Source organism: Bos taurus, chromosome 29, assembly GCF_002263795.3.
Source record: "Bos taurus isolate L1 Dominette 01449 registration number 42190680 breed Hereford chromosome 29, ARS-UCD2.0, whole genome shotgun sequence".
In the NCBI taxonomy this organism is placed as follows: Eukaryota; Metazoa; Chordata; class Mammalia; order Artiodactyla; family Bovidae; genus Bos; species Bos taurus.
In genome coordinates, this window is record NC_037356.1 from 27686497 (window position 1) to 27708658 (window position 22162).

Here is a 22162-nt window from a genome sequence, read left to right on the forward strand (position 1 = left end):
CAAAACTCTATTAGCCTTTGCCCTGCTTCATTCTGTACCCTAAGGCTAAATTTGCCTGTTACTCCAGGTGTTTCTTGACTACCTACTTTTGCACTCCAGTCCCCTATAATGAAAAGGACATCTTTTGGGGGTGTTAGTTCTAAAAGGTCTTCTAGGTCTTCATATAACCATTCAACATCAGCTTCTTCAGCGTTACTGGTTGGGGCATAGACTTGGATTACTGTAATATTGAATGGTTTGCCTTGGAAATGAACAGAGGTCATTCTGTCATTTTTGAGATTGCATCCAAGTACTGCATTTCAGACTCTTTTGTTGACTATGATGGCTACTCCATTTCTTCTAAGGGATTCTTGCCCACAGTAGTAGATATAATGGTCATCTGAGTTAAATTCACCTATTCTAGTCCATTTTAGTTCGCTGATTCCTGGAATGTCGATGTTCACTCTTGCAATCTCCTGTTTGACCACTTTCAATTTGCCTTGATTCATGGACCTAACATTCCAGGTTCCTATGCAATATTGCTCTTTACAGCATAAGACCTTGCTTCTATCACGAATCACATCCACAGCTGGGTATTGTTTTTGCTTTGGCTCTGTCCCTTCATTCTTTCTGGAGTTATTTCTCCACTGATCTCCAGTAGCCTATTGGGCACCTACCGACCTGGGGAGTTCATCTTTCAGTGTCCTATCTTTTTGCCTCTTCATACTGTTCATATCCACCTTAATGAGCTCCAAAACAGTCAGTTGACTCAAGTAGAATTCATTTCATACACTGTAGTTCTGGGGAAATTGATTAGAAGCACAGAAAATAATTCTCTCCCTCGCGATTTCCTTTCAAGTTAAATGAGCCCACTGACAGTAGAAATTAATGGGGTTTTTTTCCATTCTGTGTCACAGATCTTTTGAGACACAATATACTACTCAGTTTACAATTTTAAAATAAGTATTCTCCTTAATCCCCAAGGCAGAGGAATGTGTGTTCCAATATTTACTTTTTTTATCATCTCTTGGAGTCTATGCCCAGTTCCTAAAACAAAATAGGTGGGGCATTGTTGCTTTACCATGTAGTGTTGGCTTCCAGGTACAGTATTGCAAATAAATAATAATTATATATTTATCCTCCCTCTTGAGCCTCCCTCTCCTCATCATCCCATCCATCCAGGTTGTCACAGAATGCCAGTCTGGGCAGTGTTCATATAGTGCTATGTAGCAGCTTCTCACCATCTACCCATTTTACATATGATAGGGTATATATGTCAATCCTATTCTCTCAGTTAGTCCCAACCTCTCTTTTCCCCTTTTTGTTCACAAGTTTTTTCTGTACATCAGTGTCTCCATTCCTTCCTTGTAAATAGGTTCATCAGTACTGTTTTTCTAGATTCCATATATATATATATGTGTGTGTGTGTGTGTGTGTGTTAATCCTGGTAGCTCAGCTGGTAAAGAATCTGCCTGCAATGCAGGAGACCCCTGTTTGATTCCTGAGACAGGAAGTTCCCCTGGAGAAAGGATATGCTACCCACTCCAGTATTGTTGCCTGGAGAATCCCCATGGACAGAGGATCCTGGTGGGCTACAGTCTATGGGGACACAAAGAGTTGGACAAGACCGAGCAACTAAGCACAGCACACATATAGTATTTGTTTCTCTCTTTCTGACTTACTTCACTCTGTGTAATTGGCCCTAGGTTCATCCAGCTCACTAAAACTGACTCAAATGTGTTCCTTTTTATGGCTGAGTAATATTTCAGTGTATATATGTACCACAACTTCTTTATCCATATACCTGTCGGGAACAGTTAGGTTGCATCTGTGTCCTGACTATTGTAAATAGTGCTACAATAAAATTGGGGTATATGTGTCTTTTTCAATTATGGTTTTCTCAGGGTATATGCCCAGTAGTTGGATTGCTAAGTCAGTGGTAAAGAACCTGCCTGCCTGCCAATGCAGGAGACATAGATGCAGTTTCAATCCCTGGGTCTGGAAGATACCCTAGAGGAGGACACAGCAACCCATTCCAGTGTTCTTGTCTGCCGAATCCAAAGGACAGAGGGACCTGGTGGGCTACAATTCATAAGGTCACAGAGAGTCAGACACAACTGAAGTGACTTAACTTGCTTGAATCCACAAGGTTGTTTTATTCCCAGTTTTTAAAGAAATCTCCATACTGTTCTCCATAGTGGCTATATCAATTTATGTTCCCACCAACTGTGCAAGAGGTTTTCCTTTACTCCACATGCTCTCTAGCAATTATTCTTTGTAGATTTTGATAATGGCCATTCTGACTGGTGTGAGGTGATACCTTATTGTACTTCTGACGTGCATATCTCTAATAATGAGCTATGTTGAGTATTTTTTTCATGAGTTTATCAGCCACCTGTATGTCTTCTTTGGAGGAATGTCTATTTAGGTCTTCTGCCCATTTTTTGGTTGGGTTGTATATTTTTCTGAGAGTGAGTTGTATGAGTTGCTTGTGTATTTTGAAGATTAATCTTTTGTCAGTTGTCTTATTTGCAATATTTTCTCCCATTCTGAGGGTTGTCTTTTCATTTTGTTTATATTTTTCTTTGCTGTGCAAAAGTTTTGCATGCTTAGCTGCTCAGTCATGCCTGACTCTTTGCAACCCCATAGGCTGTAGCCTGGTCTGGAGTCCTCCAGGCTCCTCTCCATGGGACTTTCCAAGCAAGAATACAAGAGTAGGGTGCCATTTCCTTCTCCAGGGATCTTCCTGACCCAGGGATCAAACTTGCATCTTCTTCCATGTCTCCTGCATTGTAGGCAGGTTCTTTACCCACTGAGCCATTGGGGAAGCCCTAGTTTAATCCCATTTTTTAATTTTTATTTTTATTTCCATTACTCTAGGTGGTGGGTCAAAGAGGATCTTGCTGTGATTTATGTCAGAGCGGTCTGCCTACATTTTCTGAGTTTATAGTTTCTGACCTTACATTTAGGCCTTTAAGTTTATTTTTGTGTATGGTGTTAGGAAGTGTTCTAATTTCATTTTTACATGTAGCTGTCCAGTTTTCCCAGCACCACTTATTGAATAAGCTTTCTTTTCTCCACTGTATAGTATATTATTGCCTCTTTTGTCAAAGATAAGGTGCCCATAGGTGTGTCGGTTTATTTCTGGGCTTTCTATCTTGATCCATTGGTCTATATTTCTCTTTTTGTGCCAGTACCATACTTTCTTGATTACTCTGACTTTGTAGTATGTTATGAAAGCAGGAAGGTTGATTCTCCAGTTCTATTTTTTTTTTTTTTTTGGTTATATTTTCTCTAATTTTATTTTATTTTTAAACTTTACATAATTGTATTAGTTTTGCCAAATATCAAAATGAATCCGCCACAGGTATACATGTGTTCCCCATCCCGAACCCTCCTCCCTCCTCCCTCCCCATACCATCGCTCTGGGCCGTCCCAGTGCACCAGCCCCAAGCATCCAGCATCATGCATCGAACCTGGACTGGCAACTCGTTTCCTACATGATATTTTACATGTTTCAATGCCATTCTCCCAAATCTTCCCACCCTCTCCCTCTCCCACAGAGTCCATAAGACTGTTCTATACATCAGTGTCTCTTTTGCTGTCTCGTACACCGGGTTATTGTTACCATCTTTCTAAATTCCATATATATGCGTTAGTATACTGTATTTATGTTTTTCCTTCTGGCTTACTTCACTCTGTATAATAGGCTCCAGTTTCATCCACCTCATTAGAACTGATTCAAATGTATTCTTTTTAATGGCTGAGTAATACTCCATTGTGTATATGTACCACTGCTTTCTTATCCATTCATCTGCTGATGGACATCTAGGTTGCTTCCATGTCCTGGCTATTATAAACAGTGCTGCGATGAACATTGGGGTACACGTGTCTCTTTCCCTTCTGGTTTCCTCAGTGTGTATGCCCAGCAGTGGGATTGCTGGATCATAAGGCAGTTCTATTTCCAGTTTTTTAAGGAATCTCCACACTGTTCTCCATAGTGGCTGTACTAGTTTGCATTCCCACCAACAGTGTAAGAGGGTTCCCTTTTCTCCGCACCCTCTCCAGCATTTATTATTTGTAGACTTTTGGATCGCAGCCATTCTGACTGGTGTGAAATGGTACCTCATAGTGGTTTTGATTTGCATTTCTCTGATAATGAGTGATGTTGAGCATCTTTTCATGTGCTTGTTAGCCATCTGTATGTCTTTTTTGGAGAAATGTCTATTTAGTTCTTTGGCCCATTTTTTGATTGGGTCGTTTATTTTTCTGGAGTTGAGCTGTAGGAGTTGCTTGTATATTTTTGAGATTAGTTGTTTGTCGGTTGCTTCATTTGCTATTATTTTCTCCCATTCTGAAGGCTGTCTTTTCACCTTGCTAATAGTTTCCTTTGATGTGCAGAAGCTTTTAAGGTTAATTAGGTCCCATTTGTTTATTTTTGCTTTTATTTCCAATATTCTGGGAGGTGGGTCATAGAGGATCCTGCTGTGATGTATGTCGGAGAGTGTTTTGCCTATGTTCTCCTCTAGGAGTTTTATAGTTTCTGTCTTACGTTTAGATCTTTAATCCATTTTGAGTTTATTTTTGTGTATGGTGTTAGAAAGTGGTCCAGTTTCATTCTTTTACAAGTGGTTGACCAGATTTCCCAGCACCACTTGTTAAAGAGATTGTCTTTAATCCATTGTATATTCTTGCCTCCTTTGTCGAAGATAAGGTGTCCATATGTGCGTGGATTTATCTCTGGGCTTTCTATTTTATTCCATTGATCAATATTTCTGTCTTTGTGCCAGTACCATACTGTCTTGATAACTGTGGCTTTGTAGTAGAGCCTGAAGTCAGGTAAGTTGATTCCTCCAGTTCCATTCTTCTTTCTCAAGACCGCTTTGGCTATTCGAGGTTTTTTGTATTTCCATACAAATTGTGAAATTATTTGTTCTAGCTCTGTGAAGAATACTGTTGGTAGCTTGATAGGGATTGCATTGAATCTATAAATTGCTTTGGGTAGTATACTCATTTTCACTATATTGATTCTTCTGATCCATGAACATGGTATATTTCTCCATCTATTAGTGTCCTCTTTGATTTCTTTCACCAGTGTTTTATAGTTTTCTATATATAGGTCTTTAGTTTCTTTAGGTAGATATATTCCTAAGTATTTTATTCTTTCCGTTGCAATGGTGAATGGAATTGTTTCCTTAATTTCACTTTCTGTTTTCTCATTATTAGTGTATAGGAATGCAAGGGATTTCTGTGTGTTGATTTTATATCCTGCAACTTTACTGTAGTCATTGATTATTTCTAGTAATTTTCTGGTGGACTCTTTAGGGTTTTCTATATAGAGGATCATGTCATCTGCAAATAGTGAGAGTTTTACTTCTTCTTTTCCAATTTGGATTCCTTTTATTTCTTTTTCTGCTCTGATTGCTGTGGCCAAAACTTCCAAAACTATGTTGAATAGTAATGGTGAAAGTGGGCACCCTTGTCTTGTTCCTGACTTTAGGGGAAATGCTTTCAATTTTTCACCATTGAGGATAATGTTTGCTGTGGGTTTGTCATATATAGCTTTTATTATGTTGAGGTATGTTCCTTCTATTCCTGCTTTCTGGAGAGTTTTTATCATAAATGGATGTTGAATTTTGTCAAAGGCTTTCTCTGCATCTATTGAGATAATCATATGGTTTTTATTTTTCAATTTGTTAATGTGGTGTATTACATTGATTGATTTGCGGATATTGAAGAATCCTTGCATCCCTGGGATAAAGCCCACTTGGTCATGGTGTATGATCTTTTTAATGTGTTGTTGGATTCTGATTGCTAGAATTTTGTTAAGGATTTTTGCATCTATGTTCATCAGTGATATTGGCCTGTAGTTTTCTTTTTTTGTGGGATCTTTGTCAGGTTTTGGTATTAGGGTGATGGTGGCCTCATAGAATGAGTTTGGAAGTTTACCTTCCTCTGCAATTTTCTGGAAGAGTTTGAGCAGGATAGGTGTTAGCTCTTCTCTAAATTTTTGGTAGAATTCAGCTGTGAAGCCGTCTGGGCCGGGGCTTTTGTTTGCTGGAAGATTTTTGATTACAGTTTCAATTTCCATGCTTGTGATGGGTCTGTTAAGATTTTCTATTTCTTCCTGGTCCAGTTTTGGAAAGTTGTACTTTTCTAAGAATTTGTCCATTTCTTCCACGTTGTCCATTTTATTGGCATATAATTGTTGATAGTAGTCTCTTATGATCCTTTGTATTTCTGTGTTGTCTGTTGTGATCTCTCCATTTTCGTTTCTAATTTTGTTGATTTGATTTTTCTCCCTTTGTTTCTTGATGAGTCTGGCTAATGGTTTGTCAATTTTATTTATCCTTTCAAAGAACCAGCTTTTGGTTTTGTTGATTTTTGCTATGGTCTCTTTTGTTTCTTTTGCATTTATTTCTGCTCTAATTTTTAAGATTTCTTTCCTTCTACTAACCCTGGGGTTCTTCATTTCTTCCTTTTCTAGTTGCTTTAGGTGTAGAGTTAGGTTATTTATTTGACTTTTTTCTTGTTTCTTGAGGTGTGCCTGTATTGCTATGAACTTTCCCCTTAGGACTGCTTTTACCGTGTCCCACAGGTTTTGGGTTGTTGTGTTTTCATTTTCATTCGTTTCTATGCAAATTTTGATTTCTTTTTTGATTTCTTCTGTGATTTGTTGGTTATTCAGCAGCGTGTTGTTCAGCCTCCATATGTTGGAATTTTTAATAGTTTTTCTCCTGTAATTGAGATCTAATCTTACTGCATTGTGGTCAGAAAAAATGCTTGGAATGATTTCTATTTTTTTGAATTTACCAAGGCTAGCTTTATGGCCCAGGATGTGATCTATCCTGGAGAAGGTTCCATGTGCGCTTGAGAAAAAGGTGAAATTCATTGTTTTGGGATGAAATGACCTATAGATATCAATTAGGTCTAACTGGTCTATTGTATCGTTTAAAGTTTGTGTTTCCTTGTTAATTTTCTGTTTAGTTGATCTATCCATAGGTGTAAGTGGGATATTAAAGTCTCCCACTATTATTGTGTTATTGTTAATTTCTCCTTTCATACTTGTTAGCATTTGTCTTACGTACTGTGGTGCTCCCGTGTTGGGTGCATATATATTTATAATTGTTATATCTTCTTCTTGGATTGATCCTTTGATCATTATGTAGTGACCTTCTTTGTCTCTTTTCACAGCCTTTGTTTTAAAGTCTATTTTATCTGATATGAGTATTGCTACTCCTGCTTTCTTTTGGTCCCTATTTGCATGGAAAATCTTTTTCCAGCCCTTCACTTTCAGTCTGTATGTGTCCCCTGTTTTGAGGTGGGTCTCTTGTAGACAACATATGTAGGGGTCTTGTTTTTGTATCCATTCAGCCAGTCTTTGTCTTTTGGTTGGGGCATTCAACCCATTTACATTTAAGGTAATTACTGATAAGTATGTTCCCGTTGCCATTTACTTTATTGTTTTGGGTTCGAGTTTATACACCGTTTTTGTGTTTCCTGTCTAGAGAATATCCTTTAGTATTTGTTGGAGAGCTGGTTTGGTGGTGCAGAATTCTCTCAGCTTTTGCTTGTCTGAAAAGCTTTTGATTTCTCCTTCATACTTGAATGAGATCCTTGCTGGGTACAATAATCTGGGCTGTAGGTTATTTTCTTTCATCATTTTAAGTATGTCTTGCCATTCCCTCCTGGCTTGAAGAGTTTCTATTGAAAGATCAGCTGTTATCCTTATGGGAATTCCCTTGTGTGTTATTTGTTGTTTTTCCCTTGCTGCTTTTAATATTTGTTCTTTGTGTTTGATCTTTGTTAATTTGATTAATATGTGTCTTGGGGTGTTTCTCCTTGGGTTTATCCTGTTTGGTACTCTCTGGGTTTCTTGGACTTGGGTGATTATTTCCTTCCCCATTTTAGGGAAGTTTTCCACTATTATCTCCTCAAGTATTTTCTCATGGTCTTTCTTTTTGTCTTCTTCTTCTGGAACCCCTATGATTCGAATGTTGTAGCGTTTAATATTGTCCTGGAGGTCTCTGAGATTGTCCTCATTTCTTTTAATTCGTTTTTCTTTTATCCTCTCTGATTCATTTATTTCTACCATTCTATCTTCTAATTCACTAATCCTGTCTTCTGCTTTTGTTATTCTACTATTTGTTGCCTCCAGAGTGTTTTTAATTTCACTTATTGCATTATTCATTATATATTGACTCTTTTTTTATTTCTTCTAGGTCCTTGTTAAACCTTTCTTGCATCTTCTCAATCCTTGTCTCCAGGCTATTTATCTGTGATTCCATTTTAGTTTCAAGATTTTGGATCAATTTCACTATCATTATTCGGAATTCTTTATCAGGTAGATTCCCTATCTCTTCCTCTTTTGTTTGGTTTGGTGGGCATTTATCCTGTTCCTTTATCTGCTGAGTATTCCTCTGTCTCTTCATCTTGTTTAAATTGCTGAGTTTGGGGTGTCCTTTCTGTATTCTGGCAGTTTGTGGAGTTCTCTTTATTGTGGCGTTTCCTCACTGTGTGTGGGTTTGTACAGGTGGCTTGTCAAGGTTTCCTGGTTAGGGAAGCTTGTGTCGGTGTTCTGGTGGGTGGAGCTGTATTTCTTCTCTCTGGAGTGCAATGAAATGTCCAGTAATGAATTATGAGATGTCTATAGTTTTGGGGTGACTTTGGGCAGCCTGTATCTTGAAGCTCAGGGCTGTGTTCCTTTGTTGCTGGAGAATTTGCTTGGTATATCTTGCCCTGGAACTTATTGGCCCTTGTGTGGTGCTTGGTTTCAGTGTCGGTATGGAGGCATTTGATGAGCTCCTGTCAATGAATGTTCCTTGGAGTCAGGAGTTCCCTGGAGTCAGGGTTTGGACTTAAGTCTCCTGCTTCCGATTATCGGTCTTATTTTTACAGTAGTTTCAAAACTTCTCCTTCTATACAGCACCATTGATAAAACATCTACATTAAAGATGATAAGTTTCTCTACAGTGAGGGTCACTCAGAGAGGTTCACAGGGTTACATGGAGAAGAGAAGAGGGAGGAGGGAGTTAGAGGTGACCCAAATGAGATGAGGTGAATCAATAGTGGAGAGAGTGGGCTAGCCAGTAGTCACTTCCTTATGTGCACTCCACAACTGGACCACTCAGAGATGTTCACGGGGTTATACAGAGAAGAGAAGAAGGAGGAAGGTAACAGAGGTGGCCAGAAGGATAAAAGGGGGGAATGAAAAGGAGGGAGACAGATCCAGCCAGTAATCAGTTCCCTAAGTGTTCTCCACCGTCTGGAACACACAGAAATTCACAGAGTTGGGTAGAGTAGAGAGGGGTTAGGGAGGAGACACAGGCGACCTGGTGGAGAAAAAGGAGGGTCCAAAGGGAGAGAGAGCAGTCAAGCCAGTAATCTCACTCCCTAGTGAAAAATGGGTCCTGAAGATTGGGTCCTTAAAGGTACAAAATTGGTAACAAATACATAAAAGCAAAAATTAAAAATCTAGAGTAGAGTTTGGAATTTCAAAAATACGATGTTAAAGAAAAGAAGAAGGAAAAGAAAGAGAGAAAGAACGAACAAACAAAAACAAACAAGGTCGCGAAAATTATAAAGAAAGTACAGGTACAAAATTGATAACTAATACCAGAAAGCGAAAATTAAAAATCTAGAGTAGAGTTTGGAATTTCAAAAATACGATGTTAAAGAAAAGAAGAAGGAAAAGAAAGAGAGAAAAAACGAACAAACAAAAACAAACAAGGTCGTGAAAATTATAAAGAAAGTACAGGTACAAAATTGATAACTAATACCAGAAAGCAAAAATTAAAAATCTAGAGTAGAGTTTGGAATTTCAAAAATACAATGTTAAAAAAAAAAAAAAGAAGAAGAAGAAAAATAAAGAGAGAAAACAAACAAACAAATACGAACAATGTCACAAAAATTATAAAGAAAATACAGGTACAAAATTGATATCAAATACCAAAAAGCATAAATTAAAAATCTAGAGTAAAGTTTGGAATTTCAGATATACAATGTTATATAAAAGAAGAAGAGAAAGAAACAGAGAAGAAGAAAAAAAAAAAAGTCACAGAAATTATATAAAAAAAACTATAGGTACAAAATTGATAACATATACCAAAAAGCGAAAATTAAAAATCTAGAGTAGAGTTTGGAATTTCAAAAATACAATGTTAAAGAAAAGAAGAAAAAAACAAAAACAAAAACAAAAAAACAAGGTCAAAAAATTATAAAATATATATATATGAAGTTTGCTGAAGAAGAAAAAAATAGGGTCTTTTTTTTTTTTTTGCAAAATAATAGGATATAAAAGTGAAAATTAAAGGAACAATAGAGGACTTAAAATTTTTTTTTTAATTAAAAAAAAAGAAAGAATGATCGTAAAAATAATAAAAATATATCTAGGACTTTTTTTTTTTTTTTTTTTGTGGGTGTTGTGGGTTCAGTTCATTTTTGGCTAGTTCCTTGGTCAGATTTATATTTCTCAAGATCTATAGGCCCCTTCCTATGTAGTCCGTAGTAACCACAGGGTTTTGATCTATTGCCTGTAGCTTCCAAGGCGTTTCCCTCTGTTATAACTTCTTCTGTTTGCTAGTCTCTTCAGTATCTGGTTTCCGCCCTGACTCAAAGGGCACGGTGGAGGACACTTTTTTTTTTTTTTTTTTTTAGTCTTACTTGTTCAGTCGCGCTGTGGGGAGGGAGGGAGGGATGCTGCAAACAAATAACACTGGCGTGGGCTCGCAGTGCCTCAGCCACCCTGGGTCTGCCCCCGTTCACGGCGCGTGTAGCCTCCCTGTCCACACTGCTCGGACTCTAGGTTGTTCCGCCGGGAACAATCCGAGGCTGGCCCTGGGCTGCATGCACCTTCCAGGTCCAAGCCGCTCAGGTTCAGGCACTCGGGTAGTCCTCAGAGGCGCAGACTCGGTTGGGCCTGCGTTTTGTGCTCTTCCCAGATCCGAGCGCCAATTTGCTCTTCCCAGGCGAGCGCCAATGCTGCGACTTATCGCCTCCCCGCCACTCGGTTATCTGGATGTAAAACCGGCGCACCTTCTCAGGCAGATGTTGACCGTCCAGGCCCCCAAGAAGTTTTAGTTAGCAAAGAAGCCTGCTTACAATTTTATAGATAATGTCTCTCTGGGGCTGCGATTGCCCCCTTCCGGCTCTGGCTGCCTGTCACCGGAGGGGGAAGGTCTGCAGCAGGTTATCTCTGTTCAGTCCTTTGTTCCGTGCGCGGGCCTGGCGGTCTTAGGTTAGGGCTGGCTTTTCGCGTGGTAGGTATCCCACAGTCTGGTTTGCTAGCCCAAATTATTTCGCTCAGATAGCGCTCAGGGTATTCAGGCCAGATTCTTACTCTCAGCGATGCAGCCCACGCCGCGCCTCCCTGCCCAGCCCTGGTTTGCTAATGGCGGATGCAGGCGTCTGCGCTGCTTCTCTGCTGGGGGAGTTACCGTAGGGCTCGAAATCTGCGAGTTTTAAATTGTTTATTTATTTTTTCTCCCTGTTATGTTGCCCTCTGTGCTTCCAAAGCTCGGCACAGATTCGGCAGTGAGAAGGTTTCCTGATGTTTGGAAACTTCTCTCTTTTTAAGATTCCCTTCCCGGGACGGAACTCCGTCCCTCCCTCTTTTGTCTCTTTTTTGTTTGTTTTTAGTATTTTTTCCTACCTCCTTTCGAAGAGTTGGGTTGCTTTTCTGGGTGCCTGATGTCCTGTGCCGGCATTCAGAAGTTGTTTTGTGGAATTTACTCGACGTTTAAATGCTCTTTTGATGAATTTGTGGGGGAGAAAGTGTTCTCCCCGTCCTACTCCTCCGCCATCTTGGCTCCTCTCTCTCTCCAGTTCTATTTTTCTTTCTTGAGATTACTTTGGCTATTTGAGGTCTTTTGTGTTTCCATAAACTTGTGAAAGTTTTTGTTCTAGTTATGGGGAAATGTCTTTGGTAATTTGATCAGATTTCATTGACTCTATAGACTGCTTTAGGCAGTATATTAACTCTCACAATATTGACTCTTGCAATCCAAGAACATGATACATCTCTTCATCTGTGTTGTGTCATCGTTCATCAGTATCTTGTAGTTTTCTGCATACAGGTCTTTTGTCTCCTTAGGTAGGTTTATTCTGAGATATTTTATTCTTTTAGTTGCGATGGTGAGTGGGATTTTTTTTCCTTAATTTTTCTTTCTGATTTTTTGTTATTAGTGTATAAGAATGCCAGGGATTTGGGGGTATTGATTTTGCATCCTGTGACTTTACTAAATTTATTGATTAGCCCTAGTAATTTTCTGATGGTATCTTTAGGATTTTCTATGTACAGCATATCATCTGCAAAGAGTGAGAGTTTTACTTCTTTTCCACTGTATATTTCTTTTATTTCTTTTTTTTTTTTAACCATGATTTTATTCTGTCTTTACAAATATTTTTAAAGGTTTAACTCTAGAAGTTAAGAATTCACAGTATGAGTAGGAATCTAAATTATTTTTATCCAAATGACAAACGTGCTTCCCAGTTCTATGCACTGATTGGTACATTTTCTACTTTTGATTTTCTTTTTTTTTAAAAAAAAAAGTCTTTGCTATGACATGCAGTAATACAAAAAGTAGGTAAAACCAATCAGGTAATTACTGAATTAAATGTCTAGAATTACAGGACAGAATAGTGTTATATAAATATTAAACCTACTGAAGTAGAATTCAGTCACTGTCAACTTTAAGAACTTTGATAAGGCACTCTCTTCATTTTGCAAGAAAAACAAAGAATGAATTTGTAGGCAAACACGATTGTACTAATTGGTTGACATAAATTTCAGCTGCCATAAACGAATTCAGTTACATTTCGCTCATAGTACATGGAAGATTATAACAACAGAGGTTTCCTTGTTTCAGCTGCCTTCCCTATCTTTGCCATGGTTTTCTTTTTCTTTTTTTTTTTTTTTTTGATGACAATAGTATTTTTTTTTTTTTTTGATGTTCAAGCTGGTTTTATTTTTATTTTTTTTAATTTATTTTAAATTTTTAAAAGAAAATCCATCCTGAAACCTCCTCCCTCCTCCCTCCCCATACCATCCCTCTGGGTCGTCCCAGTGCACCAGTCCCAAGCATCCAGCATCGTGCATTGAACCTGGACTGGCATCTCGTTTCATACATGACATTTCACATGTTTCAATGCCATTCTCCCAAATCTTACCACCCTCCCCCTCTCCCACAGAGTCCATAAGCCTGTTCTATACATCAGTGTCTCTTTTGCTGTCTCGTATACAGGGTTATCATTACCATCTTTCTAAATTCCATATATATGTGTTAGTATACTGTATTGGTGTTTGTCCTTCTAGCTTACTTCACTCTGTATAATAGGCTCCAGTTTCATCCACCTCATTAGAACTGATTCAAATGTATTCTTTTTAATGGCTGAGTAATACTCCATTGTGTATATGTACCACTGCTTTCTTATCCATTCATCTGCTGATGGACATCTAGGTTGCTTCCATGTCCTGGCTATTATAAACAGTGCTGCTGTGAACATTGGGGTACACGTGTCTCTTTCCCTTCTGGTTTCCTCAGTGTGTATGCCCAGCAGTGGGATTGCTGGATCATAAGGCTGTTCTATTTCCAGTTTTTTAAGGAATCTCCACACTGTTCTCCATAGTGGCTGTACTAGTTTGCATTCCCACCAACAGTGTAAGAGGGTTCCCTTTTCTCCACACCCTCTCCAGCATTTATTATTTGTAGACTTTTGGATCGCAGCCATTCTGACTGGTGTGAAATGGTATCTCATAGTAGTTTTGGTTTGCATTTCTCTGATAATGAGTGATGTTGAGCATCTTTTATTTCTTTTTCTTCTCTGACTTCCATGGGTGGACTTCCAAAACTTTGTTGAATAACAGTGGTGAAAATGGCTATTAATTGTAATTGTCTTGTCTTGTTCCTGATCTTAGAAGAAATGTTTTCAGTTTTCTACCATTGAGAATAATGTTTGCTGTTTTTTACATATTACTTTTTAAAGAACTTTATGAAGTCATTTTAACAGAGAAAAACAAATCAAAGGGAAAATCCATTATCCCACCACCACCACCAAAAAAGAAAAGAAAAACCCTCAACATTAAAATAATCATTGCATATGTATTATTAGATATTTCAGATGTAACAGAAGTATTTGGGGAAGTCTCCAGTTTCAAAAGTTGTTTACTAGTAAGCAAACCCTGCTGGATCTTCCCCATTGGCTCCTTCAGATCCCCACTCCATCCTTCTGCAACGTTCTCTGGACCCCTCCCTGAAGGTTGGCTTTTGTGGGCTACATCAGTGGCTCCCTGGTTACCTGGTGTCTACTTGGGAACTGTCAGGGGAGGCACTAGCTGAGAGGGAAGAAGGGAGAGGCAAATTACATGCATGGGACTAAGACATACAAACTACTAGGGAAAACAGATAGGCAAAAAGAATATATTATATAGTAATTATGATTATTAATTGTGATAATTTTTAACAGAGTAGAGCATATAAAAGTAACAACGTATCATGCTGTACACATGAAATTAATATGAATATGTAAATCAACTATGAAAGTGAAAATGAAGTCGCTCAGTCGTGTCCAACTCTTCGTGACCCCATGGACTGAAGCCCACCAGGCTCCTCCATCCATGGGATTCTCCAGGCAAGAGTACTGGAGTGGCTAGCCATTTCCCCAGGGATCAAAGCCGGGTCTCCCACATTGTAAGCAGACGCTTTACCATCTGAGCCACCAGTTTGGGCAACGAAGTGAGGGAAGACAGAATATTTGCTAAAGGACTATTGTCCAGCTCCTAAGTATACATCTAAGGGACTGCACCAAGTTAGGCCTATTTCCATGTGCTTACTGGCCATTTATACATGCCATTTACACACATGGATGTGTCTTTCAAATGATTTGCAAATATATGAAACTGTATTTTATCATTGAAATATATTTGTTATTAAATTGCCATGTATTTTTGGATACAATAAATTTATCAAATCTATGCACTGCAAATATTTTTCTAGTACATGGTTTGCTTATGAATATTTTTATAGGTATTATAATTTTAATGAAGTTTACCTTTTTTCTCCTCTTTGGGATCTCCTGTTTACTAGAATATGTCTAAGAAATCTAGGCCTACATGAAGACATTTTCCTATGTTTTTTTTTTAGACACATTTAAGTTTTGTGTCTATTGTTTTGATCCACTTTAAATTAATTTTTGTGTATGTTGTTAAATAGAGATCAAGTTTGATGAACATGAAAGTTAATATTTCCAAGCATCAGGTTCTTAGTTTTTCTTTCTCTCTGGAACTGGCTTATTACTTGGTTAAAAAACAATTAACTGTATAGATAAGGATCTTTTTCTGAATCTTCTATTTTATCTGTTATTCATTCATCTGTTTTATAACGAGAAACTCAGTCTTTATTTGAACATTACACTAAGCTTTAAAATCAGTAAGTTCTTTGTGTCACTTAAAGTTCTCCAAGGAGCAAAGGCCAAGAAATATTAGATTTGCAAGACATTTATTACTTCCCTGATAGCTCAGTTGGTAAAGAATCTGCCTGCAATGCAGGAGACCCTGATTCAATTCCTGGGTCAGAAAGATCCGCTGGAGAAGGGATAGGCTACCTACTCCCATATTCTTGGGCTTCCCTTGTGGCTCAGCTGGTAAAGAATCTGACTGGAAGGTGGGAGACCTGGGTTCAATCCCTGGGCTGGGAAGGTCCCCTGGAGAAGGGAGCGGTTACCCATTCCAGCATTCTGGCCTGGAGAATTCCAGGGACTGCATAGTTCATGGGGTCTCAAAGAGTCAGACACGACTGAGGGACTTTCACTTTCTTTCACTTTCAAGACACATTATAAAAAAGTCAATGAAGGCTAAAATAGGCAGCTGAAAATCCATGAGAAAGGGCTTCAGACCTCAATGAAAATCTGACATCTAAGAAAGGAGACAGAGAAGGAAAATCCCAGGCCACAGTGCAGTTCTATAATTCTCATTAATAATGATAGAAAGTCCCTAACCAAAAACTGTCTATCAGGAGATACATGTATAATATATAACATATAAAATGGCCAGCTCCTGTGTGACCCACCAAGCTAAACTGTTGGCTGAGGACATCTCAGAGTAAGCATGGACCCTGCCTGAACACTGGTGGATCCAAAGCAGTATAAGCTATAGACAGTGACTGATGCTCCCCACAGCTACTTATCTTGACTGGGAGCTGAGCATCATGTCTAGAGCTGTGAAAGTCCACCCTCAAAAAAATAAATGATACCCCAAAGTTCTCTCTGATTTATTTAGTTACTAGTATTTGTATTTATTATAATATTCCCTTAATTATTATTTATAACAATAAAATTTATTATTGTTGTTACTCAAACAAGATAACACAATTTAACAAGTATTTCTTATCCTGCAAATACATCTGATATTCTAAATATACAAGCTGAAAAGGCACTGGAGAAATAGGAAACTTACAGAAAACAGCATCTACTTTAAATCTGTTAATTACCTTATCAGTGAGACAAGGTGCTACAATCAAATGTTGAAGTCCTAACGCCCCAATGATGATGATATTAAAAGAAGGGACCCTTAAGAGGTACTTAAGTCATGAGGATGGAACCCTAAAAATTGAGATTAGTGCATTGTAAAAGACATTTCACAGAAATCACTAGCCCCTTCCACCAAGTAAGCATATAATGAGAAAGGTGTAGCCCAGAAATGTGCCCTCACTCATTTATGCTGTTACTCTGATCCTAGACTCCCAACATTCAGAACTGTGAGAAATAAATTTCTGTTATTTATAAGTCATTGAGTCTGTGGTATTTTGTTACACTACCCTGAATGCACTGAAACAGGTTTAAATAAGCTCAAGAACCATTGAAAGGAATACAGTTTATTATCATTAGCATATGACTTTTTTCATGATAAATCTCATTAGATGAATAAAACAATGTCTAACATATTTCTCCTAACTTAATGTGCAATATTTTCCTTTAAAGTGATAAATAACAAACTCTGCAGTAAGAACTATATGCTATTTTTCAAAATATTTTATGTCATTTTATATAATAATGAATGCAAGTTTTATAATAAAGCAGCCAGTCCCCTTACTGGGATCCTAAGGTACATGTGTATTATTCCTTTAATTGTATTCTGTTAATGCCATCTTTGGCAATAAAAGACGGAACTACATATATTCTCTTTAATATTACATGACCTGGGCTGATGGAGGCTCTCAAAAACAGGTGATACTATGGTACAGATATTGCAATTTGCCAAGGGCATAAGAAAGGACAAAACTAAAAAGTAAGTTGATAAGAAACAGAACAAAAGGAAAAGATCAGAGACTATGATAACACTTTAAGCTATATACTAGTTTGTATTAAGACAATTTATTGAACCCTGTTGCCTATACCAGCAATATTATCAACAAGCATGAGAATGCTTCTGTAGTATTTGGCACTTCTGTGTTTAGATAGGCAAAGTGTAATTTTAAATTTCTATGATTTACACTTCATCACATTTGTACAGAGTAGGAGTAACACAGAAGATGGAAGTATAAAAAATTGTATTTAAAAAAGTCAGCATATTTGTTCCTTTTATAAACAAGTTACTATTCAGTAAACTGATATGAGGTACAAGAAATACAGGGGACAAATATGAGATAAGACCAGCAATGTGGGAGTAATAAGACAAGTCTATTATTCCAAATATAACACAATCTGTAGAAGCAACATGGTGATAAACAAAGAATCTTCCTGAAAAACAACAATAAAAACCTGAGTTGTTTTATAATATTGCCACTTCAAATTAGAACATGGTTCTCCTCTGGGTTTTTTTTTTTTTAATTTAAATTTATTTATTTTAACTGGAGGCTAATTACTTTACAATATTGTATTGGTTTTCCCATACATCAACATGAATCTGCCACGGGTGTACACATGCTCCCCATCCTGAACCCCCCTCGCACCTCCCTCCCCGTACGATCCCTCTGGGTCATCCCGGTGCACCAGCCCCAAGCATCCTGTATCCTGCATCAAATATGGACTGGCAATTCATTTCTTATATGATATTATACATGTTTCAATGTCATTCTCCCAAATCATCCCCCACTCTCCCTCTCCCACAGAGTCCGAAAGTCTGTTGGATTTTAAACAGGGATTTCCTCAGTGTCACTTTGATATCCTTGTTCCTTAAACTATAAATCAAAGGATTGAGCATGGGTACCACATTAGTATAAAAAACAGAAGAAATTTTTCCCAGGTCCATGGATTCAGGAGAAGAATATTTAAGGTACATGAATGCTGCTGAACCAAAAAAAAGAAAAAGAGCAATCACATGGGAGCTACAGGTACTAAAGGCTTTTGATCTTCCTTGAGAAGATTTGATATGAAGAATGCTAGTAAGGATGAAGATGTAAGAAATTAGGATGGTGAAACTGGGTACTGTGATGTTAATACCCACGACAATGAGAACTACCACCTCATTGACATAGGTGCTGGTACAAGAGAGTTGGAGGAGTGGGAGGATGTCACACAAGTAATGGTTGATGACATTCACATTGCAGAAGGTTAGTCTAAGCATGCACCCTGTGTGCACAGACGCTCCAGCAAACCCCATCACATATGCAGCCAAAGAGAGCACCAAACAGACATGATGGGACATGGAGACCTTATACAGCAAGGGATTACAGATGGCCACATAGCGATCATAGGCCATTGAGGTCAACATATAGCACTCAGAGATGACAAAAAAGAGAAAGAAAAACAGCTGAGTCATGCACCCCACATACGAGACGGTATTCTCCCTGAATACAAAGTTCATCAGCATCTTGGGGGTGAAAACAGAAGAGTAACAGAGATCAATGAAGGACAGGTTGAAGAGGAAATAGTACATGGGGGTGTGGAGGTGAGAATTTAGACCAATAAGAATGATCAAGCCCAGGTTGCCCACCATGGTGACAACATAGATCATTAGAAACAGGTGAAAGAGGGGTTGCTGGAGCTCTGGACGGTCTGTTAATCCAGCAAGAATAAATTCAATCACTAAGGAGTCATTTCTAGCCAGCATTCTATTTTCAACTTCAGAAATCTGTGAGAACAGAAGAAAATTTCATTAGCAGGAAAAACAGCTCTTTCCTTACAGAATCACTTCTATATGAGTTTTACTTATGAGACACCATCTCAGACTGGCAGAAATCATGTAAGTCCTCCTCTGCTTCATAGTGTCTGGAGGCACGCACATCTCAACATTTAAATCACTCTTTTTTATTAAATTTATTTATTTATAATTGAAGGATAATTGCTTTACAATATTGCATTGTTATCTACCAAACATCAACATGAATCAGCCATAGGTTTACCCATGTCCCCTCCCATGTCTTTTGCTTTCATGAGTTGTATGGGACAAATCATGGCTCTAACTTTATTTTTACTAAAAGATAGAGGGATGGGGTGGAGAAGGCAATGGCACCCCACTCCAGTACTCTTGCCTGGAAAATCCCATGGAAGGAGGAGCCTGGTAGGTTGCAGTTCATGGGGTCGCTAAGAGTCAGACACAACTTCACTTTCACTTTTCACTTTCATGCATTGGAGAAGGAAATGGCAACCCTTTCCAGTGTTCTTACCTAAAGAACCCCAGGGATGGGGGAGCCTGGTGGGCTTCTGTCTATGGGGTTGCACAGAGTTGGACACAACTGAAGCAACTTAGCAGCAGCAGAGGGATGGGGTAGCTGAGGAACAAATCTACCTGTTGATGAGTTTCAGTGGTGGGAATGTATCCCCATCTCTCTAACCTACTCATCTGACCAGTCATTTTTTCATTCCTACTCAAGTTTCCATCACTCTACTAGATATCTCAGTTTCCCTATGATGACCTTCAAGAAAGAGAGAATTCCTATAGAGCAGAGGCCATGCCAATATTCTGCTTCCTGGAAGAAAGTCGTTAACAGTCTATAGGATTTACAGATACTTACTACAAGATATTACAAGCTCAATAATTGGTAACAGGTATGGAGGAGAACCTTGGTGGCCTAAACTTTATTCTTAACCATATACTCCATTGTTTCTACACATTTTCCTGCTCTATTCCATCCTAGAAGAACAGAGGATGAATAAAACAAGGTAGATGTACTTTACCATGTTTTGTAGGATGGCATGAAAGAGAAATAAATTAATTTGGGTGCTGATTAAATAAGCCATTAAGTTAGTGAAAACAAACCAAGCTGTATCCTTATTATGATGTATAAAGTTGTATGATACATATATTTCAACAAAAAAAAATTTAGGAGAAAAATATTTTCTTCCTCTGATATTGCTATGTTCTGGATTTGTCACTTGGAACTGCTATAGTTCCCCTGTTACCAGAACAAGGACAAAGCCAACACAGAGGATATGCTCAGAACAATAAAAGCAGTTGAGTCAGAGATCCAGACCTTGGAGTTTCTTGTTAGTCAATATAAATACTTTTCCTCATTTTTTAGTGACAAGAGAAAAAGAAATCTGGTTAACTCACATTCCTTCCATTGAGGGAACTCAGAACAGAGGGAGCTTCACATGTGTTTCACCTCCACTCTTCTGGAAGAGCTGGCTTTGGAGATATCGACGCTGAGCAGATGCAGTCACAGAATCTTCTCCCTGTGTTGGCAAAAGAGTCAGAGCACTGATATGACAGTCTGAATAACAGGAGTTAGTCTAAGGTTCAGGTTAAAGTTGTACCTATAAATCTATTAGGAGACTGTAAAGGGAAACCATAGACTTGGCAGCTACATCACCATGTTATAGAGCACATGGCATTTGCTTAAGGCTTGTAATTTTTTTTATATCTGATTAGAAATCCAGGGGTAAGTCTCCCCTAAGACCTTCCCATTGTGATATGCTCTGCAGGCAAGAAATTGGTGTCTATTTTTATACCCTAATCATGATAGTAAATGTTAGTTTTCCTTCAGGGAACATACATCCCCTAGGGACATAGAAAAAGATCCTCTCTGTGCTTCATAAAAATGAAAATAATTAATGTCACTGAAAATTTCATTAACTGTCATTCCAGGTAACATATTAATTTTTGTAAAAATTTATAAACACTTCAGTAAAGGTTATTTGCTTTGTAAAATAGATTGAGTATCTTTAAATATTTATGAACATTTTATAGACATATAGTAAAAGGATATTTTTATTGCTTTTAGACATTAATGTTTCAGTAAAATGCTATTAGGTTTAATTCTAATCCAACATTTAGTTTGGGCTGTTCTGACTCAGTATGTCTTTGCTTTTAATAAATTAAGTCTATAAGAAAATCAGGGGCTTCCCTGGTAGATCAGCTGGTAAAGAATATGCCTGGAATCCAGGAGACCCTGGCTCAATTTCTGGGTCAGAAAGATCCCCTGGAGAAGAGATAGGCTATCCACTCCAGTATTCTTGGGCTTCCTTGGTGGCTCAGACAATAAAGAATCCACCTGCAATGTGGGAGACCTGGGTTCAGTCCCTAAGTTGGGAAGATCTCCTGGAGGGGGGCATGGCAACCCACTCCAATATTCTTGCTTGGAGAATCCCCATGGACAGAGCAGCCTGGAGGGCTACAGTCCATGGAGTCACAAAGAATCGGACATGACTGGGTGACTAAGCATAGGGCACATAAGAAAATCACTGTTCAAAGACTTCTATTTCTTTTTTTATATAAATTTATTTAAATTGGAAGCTAATTACTTTACAATATTGTATTGGGTTTGCCATACATCAACATGAATCCACCACAGGTATACACGTGTTTTATTTCAAGAAAATATGACTTTAGAATTTCTAGATATGTATTACAGAGAAAGCAATGGCACCCCACTCCAGTACTCTTGCCTGGAAAATCCCATGGATGGAGGAGCCTGGTGGGCTGCAGTCCATGGGGTCTCGAAGAGTCGGACACGACTGAGTGACTTCACTTTCACTTTTCACTTTCATGCATTGGAGAAGGAAATGGCAACCCACTCCAGCGTTCTTGCCTGGAGAATCCCAGGGACGGGGGAGCCTGGTGGGCTGCCATCTATGGGGTCACACAGAGTCAGACACGACTGAAGCGACTTAGCAGCAGCAGCAGATATGTATTAATTTCTATGTGTGCTTCTGAGATTGCAGCTAACATTTATTTTGAAATAAGTATAGATTCACAGGGTGTTGGCTAAAATAATGTAGAGTCCCTTGAACTCCATCTAGCTTCCTA

At 38.3% G+C, this 22162-nt stretch overlaps 1 protein-coding gene across 1 annotated transcript; it reads right to left on the reverse strand.

The window, feature by feature from the left end:
• Positions 1–14270: 14270 nt before the first annotated feature.
• OR8B3G (olfactory receptor family 8 subfamily B member 3G) lies at positions 14271–19065 on the reverse strand. Its single transcript, XM_002699190.3, has 2 exons — positions 18082–19065; positions 14271–14311 (listed from the first exon to the last, which is right to left on the reverse strand). The coding sequence occupies exons 1-2, from the start codon at positions 19022–19024 to the stop codon at positions 14271–14273; spliced, it is 984 nt and encodes a 327-aa protein (XP_002699236.2). The 5' UTR covers positions 19025–19065.
• Between the last annotated feature and the right edge of the window lie 3097 nt (positions 19066–22162).

Coding starts and splice junctions, on each gene's coding strand:
- OR8B3G (XM_002699190.3), bottom strand. CDS start 19,024: ATGCTGGCTAGAAATGACTCCTTAGTGATTGAATTTATTCTTGCTGGA. Junction 14,312..18,081: donor CCAACAGACTTTCGGACTCT/GTGGGAGAGGGA, acceptor CTTCCCTCTCAG/CTAGTGCCTCCCCTGACAGT.